The 12,865-nt window shown below is 39.6% G+C and overlaps 1 protein-coding gene across 15 annotated transcripts in view; it reads right to left on the bottom strand.

Moving 5' to 3' along the window:
* BNC2 (basonuclin zinc finger protein 2) overlaps positions 1-12,865 on the bottom strand; it is a 427,699-nt gene that overhangs the window by 381,531 nt on the left and 33,303 nt on the right. Inside the window, exon 1 of one of the 15 annotated variants that reach the window (XM_084898225.1) lies at positions 12,098-12,138. The exons of the other annotated variants lie outside the window; for them this stretch is intronic. Coding sequence (XP_084754351.1) covers positions 12,098-12,133 — 36 coding nt within the window. The 5' untranslated portion in view covers positions 12,134-12,138. Of the gene's footprint in view, positions 1-12,097; positions 12,139-12,865 lie in introns of those variants that run through there. 15 annotated transcript variants of the gene reach the window in all.

The following is a 12,865-nucleotide window of genomic DNA, read 5'->3' on the forward strand; positions in this document are numbered from 1 at the left end:
AATTTTATCATGACCCCCCCCCAAAAAAAAAAATTAAATAGGTCTAAATATAATTTTAAGAAAGAAGAAAACTAAGATGAAAAAGTTAAGAAATTTGCCCATGGCCACACCTCAGTTATCTAAATGCATTGAATCTAGATGCAGAAAACTCATGCTTTTAAAGTCCCAGTGGTATTTAAATTAGGGTTAGTACAGCAATCACAGAGGATGGGGTAGTTTTCTACTCCATAGCTTTTAAGGAAGAAATTTACAAAGGGATATATAAAGAGAGGACAATCCATTAAGAACTTCCTGGGAAACTGCCTGGAGCTTATTTGAAGGCTGATTTCTTGACTCAAGAAACATTTTAAAACACCAAAGTTGTTGTCATTTACCCAAATGTGTCAGATGTGATAAAGCTAATTCACATCAAAATTTACACACACACACACACACACACACACACACACACAAATTCTATATGTAACAAGCAGGTAAAAAAGGATAATAAGAGTGTTGATAACTGGAAACATTCTAGCTGGAATAGACAAATCAAACTCAGAAGTTAATATATATACAACTTTGAGGAACATTAAAAACTAATCAAACATTCTAATCATTATATTCAATAAATTTACACACACACACACACACGTGTGTGTGTGTGTGTGTGTGTGTGTTATATTTGTAAGCCAAGAAAAATCACAGAACCTCTGAAATAAAAAAGAGTTTTGAATTTAACACTAATCAGCACGTACTCCTTTTCAAATAACTGTAACTGGTCAAGAAGATTCAAGAACTTAGAAATGGCTTTGTTTATAGATGCATGTCCTCCACAAGATGACAAACCATATTAGGCCTCTCCTACAAGTTATCAAATAGATATTTTTCATATTAGGAAATTGAGCTAAGTTTCCTGAAGAGAATCATCTAAGTTGTTTTTGTTGTGTTGCTTTACTTACAAGAACTATATTAAATAGTTTACTAACTGTTTGCTCTAGCTTGTTTGGCTCAGTTTATTGAGCATGGGCCTGAAGACTGAAGTGTCCCAGGCTCAATTCCAGTCAAGGGCACATGCCCGGGTTTTGGGCTCGATGCCCAGTAAGGAACCTACAGGAGGCAGCCTATCAATGATTCTCTTTCATCATTGATGTTTCTATCTCTCTCTCCCCCTCTCCCTTCCTCTCTGAAATCAATAAAAAAAATATTTTTTAAAGTAGTAAACTGTTATATTTAATACTCTTATTAAATTCTGATCAATGAGCTCCCTAACCAACAAATTTTTTTAAAAATATATTTTACTGATTTTGTACAGAGAGGAAGGGAGAAAGGTAGAGAGTTAGAAACATCGATGAGAGAGAGTCATCGATCAGTTGCTTCTTGCACACCTCCTACTGGGGATATGCCCGCAACCAAGGTACATGCCCTTGACCGGAATCGAACCCGGGTCCCTTCAGTCCCCAAGCCGACGCTCTATCCATTGAGCTAAACCGGTTTTGGCCAAATTCTTTTTCTAAAATTACAAGTAGAAAAATCTGTTTGTCAAACATTGTAGTATATCAAATAGTTCTACAATGGCATATAAGAATTACGAGTAAATTTTTAACTTAGGGGAAACAAATTTTAAATCCACTCGGGAAAAAATGTGCCTTCCTTGATTTCAGAAAGTATAATAGCATTTGGCATGTAGAAATTGTTTGTTTTATAGACATGTGGGTTACAACCTAGGTGATCTTTGACTAATCAGATAAATAACCTATGAAAGGAAAAAGTGCACAAAGTAGTTTCAAACTTGGCCCAAAACAACATTCACTGATTCCCCTGAAGTTCCTTTTTCCTCTCTATGGAGGTACTTTTGAAATTTCATTCAAATCCCTAACAGCAACTAACAAATTGTATTAGAACTGTGACCTTATGATAAGATGCCTCAGATGACTCTTTGTATAAAGGATTAATAAGTGCATTTTGTAGTTCTTTGCAAAAGATTTCATATATGTTCATTTAACCAGTAGTGACCATCGAAGAATAATTCATGAAAAATCTACAAAGATACTCAATGGGTAAGAATAATAAGAAACTTCTGGCAAAGTCCTTAAGGACCCCTCCCCCAAACCCCTATTCTCTCTCTCTCTCTCTCTCTCTCTCTCTCTCTCTCTCTCTCTCTTCCTCTCTCTCTCTCTCTCTCTCTCTCTCTCTATATATATATATATATATATATATATACACACACACACACACACTCACACACACACTCACACTCACACACACACACACACACACACACACTGAATGCTATCCTTGAAGAGGTCATGTATCAAACAATAGTGAGGGAAAATATTTATTCTTTCCTTTCCCTGAAGTGTATAATTGAGGGGACTTTTAAAATTTTTGTTTGGTCATTTTATGACATGACAACGCACAAAACAAGTGTAAGTCTAATGACAGAAATTAAGACTCATTAAAGACCTTTCTCCAACTCTTGACATAGATTGCTTGTGCTCCTTCTTTCTTTGTTAAGGCCATCTCTGGTGCACTCTTTCAAGTATGCCTACTATAGGCATGCCTCAGAGATATTGTGAGTTTAGCTCTAAACTATCACAATAAAGTGATTATTGTAATTACACTAGTCACAAAGCATTTTGGGGGCTTCCCAGTTCATATAAATGTTTACACTATTTGTAGCCTAGTAAGTGTGCAACAGCATTATGTATTATTAAAAATGTGCATACCTTAATCAAAACATACTGTTAAAAAACAATAACCATCATCTGAGCCTACTGGGAGAAAAGCATCAATAGACTTGCTCAATGCAGATTTGCTGCAAACCTTCAATTTGTTAAAAAAAAAAAAAAAGCAGCAGCAGCTAAGTGCAAAAAGCCAAATGCAATGAAATGGAGGTATGCCTGCTGCACAAGATGGTAACGGGGAGAAAAGGACTTGCTTGTCATCAGTCACCCTCCTGGTCCCCTTCTCCTCAACTCTTACCTCCAGGATAAGAAAAGGTGCTTGAAGGTGCCCTCCCAGTCTCAGAGCTCCAGCAGGAGTGATGACTGAGAGGCCCCCGGGCACTGCAAACCAATGCTGTCACTTCTAGTCACTGCTTGGCCCCACTAATGCCATGCCTGTCATGACAGGCACCAGTCACCTTAAGGCGCCACACCTCTGCCTCGACAAAACATACCTTTGAAAAGGTATGAGCCACAGAGGGAACCTGTTTCAGGGGTTGCTAAGGGAAGCCAACCTTGTCTATAAACAGCAGAGGAGCCGTGAGACAGCCTAAAGGCACAGATACAAGGAGGACTGCTAGCCCTGAGTGCAAATACAGTAATTGTTCTAACTTCCTGTGCGTGGACAGGGGAAAAACGACATGTTAAGATACCATTTGGCCACACTAAAGTGGGTTTAGTTGTCAGCCTAAATCTGCCATCTGGTGTTAAGATATAGCAGATCACACCCCAGATGTGTTCCTTCAAACAAATCACATCTTTTTTCCTTACCCCCTCTTTTTTTCTCTCTCTCTTTCTTTCTGTAGAGAGGTGCCTGACAAAGATACAAATCAGCTGAAGTTTACTTTAAACTAAAAACTCTTGTTAACTTACTCAGCCAAAGTGAGTAGGTACGTCATTTCATGCTCCCACGCCCCAAAAGCAGCCACTTTTCAGAAGAGTATCTAGAGATACTGAGCAGAAAGCCATTTGTTTACTATTCCTCAACCCTAACAGTGGAGGCTATCCTTCGTCATCCAAAAGCCATTTCATCTGAAAAATGAAATCCGTGTCAGTGAAGGAGAGTTCCGAAGCCCTTGTCTTCCTCTTTATTTTTTGACTCAATATCTCATTCCACAACCGGGGTGGGGAAGGGTTATGTAGTGCTATCATTTGCACCTCATTACACTTGGGCTGGAGCTTTGAGAAAGCTGATATTCTCTCTAAATTTTTACAGATGCTTCTAGTTTACCAGTTCATGACTGCACTACTAGAAGAGACTTCCTGCCTCTAAACTGCTTGCTGGCATGTACGCTGAATTTCAAAATCCCTGAAAAAAGTAAACCTTTGTGGTGCTCCCTTCACTTTCTCGCTGGGGGAGAGGGGGAGGGTCACCCACACCACACCATGCAGAAGCTTTTTCTCCTATGAAGTTGAGGCTAAATCTCTCAGAAATATCCCCTCTTAATGACTGTTCATCTTGCTTCAGAACACCCCCCCTCCGCCCCTCCACAAATTGTTCATTAATGTAACGTTATTGTGGAAGGTGTTTTTCATCATAACTTGTAATTACGGCATGTACAGCAAGTGGTAGAAATAATGCAATCACGAACAGCCTTTCACCTGAGCCTGTGGGTTTCCCTTTATTTCAAAGGTGTCATTGGAAAAAAAACACTTTGGAACCCAGAAAAGGGACACTTTCTACCCCTCCCACCCCAACCCCCTTTATTTAGCAGGTCTAGGGTTTTTCAAAGTTCAGGGCAGGTGACACTAGTCTGTTCTTAATCTTTACTGCTTTAGCAATGTTAAGGCTGATGACGAGGGACACAAATCCCCTGATGGAACTGAATGCATTCCAAGCTCCCCGACCCACTCAAAGCCGTAATCCCCTGCAGCTGGATCTTACTTACCACCATGCACAGCTAATACATTTTTTAAAAGCTAGTCACTGGTGACAAATGTAAACTGGACAGAGCAGCAGCTCCCCCCTTCTCCCTGCCTCATTTCCCCTCCCCTCGATCTTCCCCCATAACCCAGAGACTGGCTGTTTCTGTGATGAATAGGACCTGCCTTTTAGAACCACCACGCCTGTGCCATATAGCTCTGCTGTAAGTGACTAGGAGGTTTTAAAAGCATCTTCAGCTGTCAAACTGTAACAGAAACAACAAAAAAAGTCATCCTTAACACAAACATTTCACAACTGAGAAAACCCTGAAAGTTGAGATTATCAATGCCATCCTGAGCTCACTATTTATTTAGCTATCGCAGTGCAGACAAACTGTTCTGGTACCTTGACTGCTCGACTGATTTAAGCTGGCTGCCATATTCCTGGGCATAATAAAAATGAATGCTAAAGAAGGAATGAAACATGAGGATCTTCTGTGACACATTTTGTTTGGTTCCCTTCACTTTTATTTTCTTTTGGAAGAAACTCGACACTAATATAGGTAGTAAACAAGTAGTCTTTTATGATGGGCAAATACGTGTTCACCATGGACTCAGAACATCCTCTTAGAAAGGGAAACCAAGTCACTCAAGTAGATAAGAGCTCTGTGCTGGATGGAAACTCCAAAAATCAGGGCAACCAACCACAGAAACCATGCCTAAAGAAAGACAGGCGGATCAATGAATAGCAACCTAAATTAGGAGAGGAAAAAGGTCTCAAATGCTATCAAAATACCATATAATTGGGGTGACATGTTCTGACAAAGGGGTATATACACTTTGATGCAGAAAAACCCAGGCTTAATATATGTGACTTTTTTGGATTTATTCTTATTCCTGGATAATTAGCAATAAGTGCTATGATTTCTAAGTGACAGTACCAATTAGACTTGGTGATGGCTACCACAACCCTGACTACAATGCTTCAATTACATTAGGTTCGTTTATTGTAAAGTTACATCTGAAAAGGGAAGCATTCTTTTATAACTTGGGATCAAGTCCTTGCATGATACACCCAAGCAGCAGAGACCCTGGAAGGCACCACAGTTAATAATGCATAGCTAGCAAGAACATAAGGCAACGTGACAAGCAGCTCCCGTGGATTAAATTCATGTATGATTATGTGACCCCCGGTGTCCTCCTGGCATTGCTGAGCGCAGGTACTCCAAAGTGGCCTGGTGCCCAGCCTCAGCAGGACCCATGGGAAAAGAATCAGGACAATGTGCTCGAAAGAATCCAGCTCTGATTTTCCTACTTGTCACCCACTGTCACATTCCCGGAACCCAGACAAGTCAGTCAACATGTGAGTAATCCAATCAAATGGGGGAAAACACAATCTCTGTTGTTCCTGGTGACTGTGTGCAACTAAGGGAATTTGTGAGTTTTAGTGACAGAAGAAGGAAAAGAGATGGAGAGATTACTAAAGGTGCATGTGTGTGAAAGAATATGTTGTGATGCATGTGAGGAAAATGTGAAATATGTATAGGTGGCTACACTTTCAAGACTGGGAGTATAGGAAGACCAAACCAAAGAAAGGGAAAAAAAACAGGCCCCTGTGATTCATAAATTTCAGAGTTATGATTAATGGTAACACATATTTCACATGAATCCATATTATATGTTCACTCATCCAAAAAACATTAAAGAATGCTTTATCCTTCGTGTAGCAATCAAAGACGGCAATGGTTTACAACATTCCCTTACACATCTATCCTAAACTGCAAGTAGTTATTCCCACTTCATAACACAAGATGATCTAAAGTCTAAATTCCCAGGTCTACAATGATATGGTCACACTATAAAGTTGTCAAAAAAAAAAAAAAAAAAAAAACTACACAAAATGTAAAAAAGTTAAGCCTCCGGGGGAAGAAGCACCTGAATCATAACCAGTCCTCTATGTGATAAAAAGCAATTTGCTTAATTAGTCAAACTTTTTAATACTAAAATAAGCTCTAATTGTGGCCAAAAAAATCACAGGGAGAAATAAGTATATAACCAATCCAGTGACAAACACTGATTCTATTTGGTAGGAAAGCCACAACAAATTGTATTTTACTGACCTTCTAGACACAAACTCATAATCCTCACAAAAGCCTAACTTAAAAAATGCTTTGCCCTGAAACGGCATAAACCCTCCCGAGGAAGCACACATAAAATGAACACTGTCCCTTTAAGTTGAAGGACCTATTACTATAGCTAGGTAGTCCGAAGCCAAGAAAAAGTTCTGAAGTTTAACTCTCAGGAGCAAACATTTTCTACTTGTGAAGTAAACTCTGTTGAAAGACAGCAGACTACGGTCCCACCAGTAAAAACAGGAAAGTTTTCAGCCAGTGACAGCTTTGCCTACAGAGGGGGGGTGGTGTAGAAAAAAGTGTCATAGACTCACTTTATTAAACCATATGCTCATTGCCCTGTGAAGAAAGCAGGGTCACTAATTAGTTCATTCTGTGAAAGAAGCCCTTCCTGATCCCTTGACTTTTGTCCCCCTGGTTAGCTCCAGCTATTTCTGTCATGCAACTTGAAAATCACTGGAGGGAGGAAGATCGCCATAACAACCGCTGAAATGATCTTGTGGAATGTGTCTAGTGGCACTGGAATAACCTGAATATGTGCTCCAGATGTGTCGGCTGTCAGGAAAAAAGTAAACACATCTGATGGACAGCGTATGACTAGATGGCCTCGCAGCGACTCCAGAGGCTCTGGACGGGGGATGGGGCTGCATATGTGAGCAGAGAGGGGCGGTGGGGTGAGGTGGGGCGGGCAGAGGGGAAGAGAGCCAGTCTGCAGCCGCAGGAGGCACGGCAGGACCTGGGGGCATGGGGTGCCCGGGCAGGACTGAGCTTAACTGTTCCGCCCGTGTCCCTCCCCGGAGTGGCCTCTGTGGGACTGCAGCGGCCTCTGCAAATTTCCGTCTGGCACGGGCTTGGGAGCAAACTAAAACATGAATGCTGAGAGGAAGGGGGAAAAAGAGAGGAGGGGGTTCAAAACGCTGTCTTAAATAGTAATGCTGACACGTTGGTAAAGCATTCTCTCTGCAAGGGGAGGGCTGTCTCCAGGTCCCATTCCTCCCCCGCATCTCCCCCCCAAAAAAAAAAGATTGGTTTTGCCTTTTTGCCCAAATGCTCTCTTTTTATTAGGTGACTGGGTGATTACATTCCTGATCTGAAAATGTTGTGTGTTTTTTTATATGGGTGTTGTTGTTCCATCGACTTTCACCAGTGGAACAAGCAGCGGGTTGGTCCCCTGAACCAAAATGTTTTTTAAAAAATATTTTTCTAATGAAATACATAGAAAGGACTAGAAAACATGATATAGGCCAAAACACATTTTCACCTCAGGTCCTATCCTCAGAGTTGTTTGCAAAGCGAAGGATGTAGATCTATGCCCAGTGCTGATGTTCACAAACAAAATAGCAATTCTATAAATACCTAGCACACAGTAGGCACTGGTTGAATAACTGCCGAATCAAACTGATTTTTATGTGCAAGATGCAAGTTAAAATGCTTCTTGGGTTCTACATATAAACAGTGGCAGAAGAATACTTAGAAATATGTAACCAAGTTTTTAAAATACTTAAGAAAAATAAGTGGGAAGTTTATTTCCCTGAGGGCACAAAAATGCCTCCCCAAAGAAAATAGGAAAAACCATCTACCACTATAGTACACAAAGAAACCACTTACCTGTGCATGAATCTACATTTTAATGCCCACTTCCTACTCCACTAGTTTGTAAAGAGGACTCAAGTTTTTAGAGAATACGTAAAAAGAGAGTCACTGCAGCCTTTCCGTAAATGCTTACATCTGTGCAAAGGCTACAAAGGTCTATGCAGAAATTTAGAATCAATGTCAAAAGCGTTTCGAGCAACATACCCCAGGCTTTTCTTCCAAAAACTCCATATAATCATATTTCAATCAAATTTCTAGTGCTTTTCCACCATGGTCTAAACAAAGAACAAACCTGATTGGAGGATATGCATTTAGATAAAATACAACATTAAGATATAAAATTGCTTACTTAAAATCTTTAAATTGCTGGTGTCTAACATTCAATAGAATCAATAAATTATATCACTTGGGCTGAGGGGCAGCAGCATTCTCCTGGTATGTACTTTCTTTCAAGTTGATTACCAACTTATGACTCTCCTTTCAATTTCTACATATATAAGAAGTACATGTTCCTCCTTTGATAAAACTCATTTAGTGACTCAGACTCTGAAGTAGATCACAAAAGGGAAGAAGAAATCTGTGAAAGGTTATTATTTGAGGGCAAGAAATGGGACAAATCTTCAACTCCATCTCTACTCTGTAATTCGCACATGTAACCTACCAGAGGAAGACCCTAAGGATGCTTGGAGGCTGCAAAGTTTAAAGGAATAGGTGAAAGAACAGCAAGCATGAATGGCACCATTTCTGCCTTCTAGAAATTGGATTCCACTGGCAGCTGGCTGAATGAAGCCAATAAGATTCACGGCTGTGGAAAATGTTTCATACTCCTCTAAGCAAAAACGCCGTTACTTCCTTGTAACAGAAACTGTACTTCTTGACAAGTTAGACAACCTAAAATAATCATTGCCAAGGTGCAATTTATAAAATTTGTTGGCAACTTATAAACAAAGAAATAATCTTGATATCTGCGATTATTTGCAAACCATACTTTATTGTTATTCCAGGATAATCTAGTCCTCCCAAATAAAAAAAGTCTTCAAAAAGGGCTGACAGATTTCCAAATAAAAAGCCAAATATTTAAAAGCTTTTATGAGCCAAAATCACAAATGTGCACATTCATACAATGAAGTGCCAAATGTCCGAAAGATGGATGAGATCCAATGACCATTTTCATTTGCTTTGACCTCAGTATTCAGCCAATAAGCAAAAGGATCATGTGTATTCAAAGAAGTAGAATTCATTTATGTCCATTCATGTGACATTTCTTTCCCATCTAAAATTTCTTACACTGAACTTGCAGTTAACTTTTACAAGAAAGAAGACAAGTAAAGTAAAACACTGGATCTTTCCTCAAATTCAGAGTAATGGTTTTTCAGTGGGAATGTGTGTGTGTGTGTGTGTGTGTATGTGTGTTCTTGAGAGCATCAAAAGGTTGAAATGGGATGAAACTTAGGGTTAATGTAGGAAGTATTCAAGTTCCAAAAGTTACATGATACCCATATGAACAGATTTGGTGGCTGAACTCCACACAATTAAGCCTGTGGCTAAAATTAAACTTCATATATATATATATATATATATATATATATATATATGTGTGTGTGTGTGTGTGTGTGTGTGTGTGTGTGTGTGTTTTCTGTCCTTATTCCTTATTTCACTGTGTTTAAAACCCAATCAAGTGTACATGGATTATGGTTTCTCAAACCACCAACTTCTCTTAGACAATGCCACACAAGCAGCACAAGCTCCATACAGACTCTCCATAATGCTTTTCTAATTCACTCCACTGGGCAAATAATAGTGATGCTTATAACACACTCTTAGATCAGCAGATCAAACAAGATCTAGGAGACTTTAGAGATTACCATTCCATATAGCATTATAGACTAGCACATAACTATTAGCAAGTTAATGATGGCCCGGTTAAGAAGTTGAATACTAAAATCCAAATTGAAAAAGAAAAAAGGAAGGAAGGGAGAACAAAAATCTTAAGAAGGCAAGAAGTAAGTCAATCTATTATGCTTTCAGCTGGCTACGAGTAAAGCATTACGATGCAGTGTTCTGGATGCAGAAGTTTTTGAACAGGCCACATAGCAAGCTTCATTCACAAGATCTCATGTCTCATACAGAAACAAGAGAAAGTTACAGGAATGAGAGAAAGCAAAATCTAGACTTTTTTGATTTCTGTTGAAGAAAAACTCTTCAATTTCTGTGGATTCTTGAGAAAGGCATTTTAAAGGATGTCAACAAGAGTCCTTAACACTACAAGGAAGCGTTCAAAGGAAAAAATGTGAAGCTATTTCATGTGCTTAAATGCCAATAGAATAAAAGAAGAAAATCCAGGAGGTTCTTTGGCATCATCATGCTATCAGGGGAAAAGAAGTCACAAAGCAGCACAGAATTCCAGAGAAAAACAGGCAATCTGTTAAATGGAACACAAAGAACACAGTATGTTCTGTCCAATTTTAGAGGCCTAAAATTTAGATTCCCTCATCAAGAACAAATAGCTATAACATTTGATCTGCTTACTATAATGTCCTCAATTTTGGAAGACTTTCTAAAATCACCCTTCTCATGCCCTGACTATAAAACAAATAAGTCAACGAATCCCAATCCAAGTTTTACAACAAATAGAATATTCATTCAAGGGTCTGTGAATTCCTCAAGACAAAACATAACAATGCATGTTCATTTTTTAAATAATCATTTTTCATATAGCATGTAGAAGAAGGAGAGCTTTGGGTAGGTGGCTCAGCTGGTTGGAGTGTTATCCTATACACCAAAAAATTGTGGGTTTGACTCCAGTCAGAACACATACCTAAATTGCAGGTTCAATCCCCCCATGGGGGTGTCTACCAGAAGGAGTCGATCAATGTTTCTCTCTTAACATTAATGAGTCTCTCCCTCTCCCTCCTCCTCCCTCCCCCCTCCCTCTCCCTTCCCTTTCCCCGCTCCCTCCCTGCCTTCCTCTTTTTCTAAAATCAATAAAAATATATATCCTTGGGTAAGGATTTTTTTTTTAATGCAACAAAAAAGGAGAAACAAGTGGGAAAGGGTTGAATAAAACTTGAGAAAAGTCACTGAATCCACATTCTCTCTTATAACAGACAAGAAACTGGTCTTATAAAAGTTCAGTGATTGGCACCATGTCATAGCTATGTATCCAGAGAAAAATGAGAACACACCCCTTATAGCAGTGATGTTCTATCAAAAATCAACCCCCCTCTTGCCACAACCAACCTCACTCCCTATTCCCACATGATAACAGCTTTAAATTCCCCAGGTAATGAATTCTTCTCAAAAGCTATGCCTTAACAAAAAAACAAAGAGAGAGAGAGAGAGAGAGAGAGAGAGAGAGAGAGAGAGAGAGAGAGAGAGAGAGAGAGAGAGAGAGAGAGAGAGAGAACACTAATAAAGAAATCCAGCAAACATTCTTCTGGACCATTTCAACCTTCTGTCCATATAGATGTTTTACCAGGATCGTTAGGAAATGAAGAAAATGTCTATCTACTACTTTGAGTTAGAACTCCATTCTTTTTCCATTCCCTGGAATAGGTGCTCCCAAGCAATGAAATGCCAAGCCAGATTGAGAAAGTGAACGCTTTGGAGTCATGAGCTCCAGAGTAGTAATGGTTGACTAGATTCTTTTGTTGTTGCTGTATCCTTAGTTCAGAGGGCAGAGAGCAATGTTTTTCCTCCACTGCTTTTCAATGTCATTGTCCTGGCAGGGCCATCATGGGACCCTGACATGCCAGAAGTGCTAGATACTTGGGTGCTTGCCATAAGGAATCATTACTACTATACCTGGCACAGTGTCCCTGGGTCCAGAAAGAGGATCATCTCAAATGGACTCTCAGGTGGCAGAGCAAGACCTTCAAAAAGAAAAATATTTCGAAGTGCAAACCCTGTCGACAACCTTCAACGGCTTCCCGTTTTGCTTAGGATAGTGACGATGGTTCTTCATTCTGGCCTAGGAGCCTCTTCCCCTCCACGAGCTGCGCTGGCTCCTCGGCCTTACCTTGCCCTGGCCTCCCCACATCAGCTGCAATAGCCTTCTGTACACACTGCCAACACTCCAAGCTCCCTCTGGTCTCAGGGCCTTGGGTCCTTTTCAAACACTCCGCACACTCCACCTTACCTTCAAGCAACCCAATTTCTCTTCATCCTTCAAATCTCAGCTTAAGCAGCCCTGTGGGAAATCTCCCCTGACTCCACCAACTACCTTTGGTGGTCCATGCTTTATATTTTGGAGATCTAAAAGGATAAAGGATTGTTACTCTTCTTTCCCTGTGATTGAATCCTTAGAGCCTAGTACAGTGTCTGCCATATATATATATATATATATATATATATATATATATATATATATATATATATATTATCTGTTGCCTAATATATGTAATTTTCATATAAATGAATAAAAAGATAGTGCAATATGGAATTTGGTAGTTGTGATTTCTTTGTTAAATGAGAAGTTAATGATTCTATACATATTTGGCATTCCCATCTGTGTATGGCTGGTTAATATCCTTGCATATAAGTCTGTGTTCACTGGGACAAAGTTAGTCATGT

The sequence above is a fragment of the Pipistrellus hanaki genome (assembly GCF_964339955.1).
Source record: "Pipistrellus hanaki genome assembly, chromosome: 11".
Classification (NCBI taxonomy): Eukaryota; Metazoa; Chordata; class Mammalia; order Chiroptera; family Vespertilionidae; genus Pipistrellus; species Pipistrellus hanaki.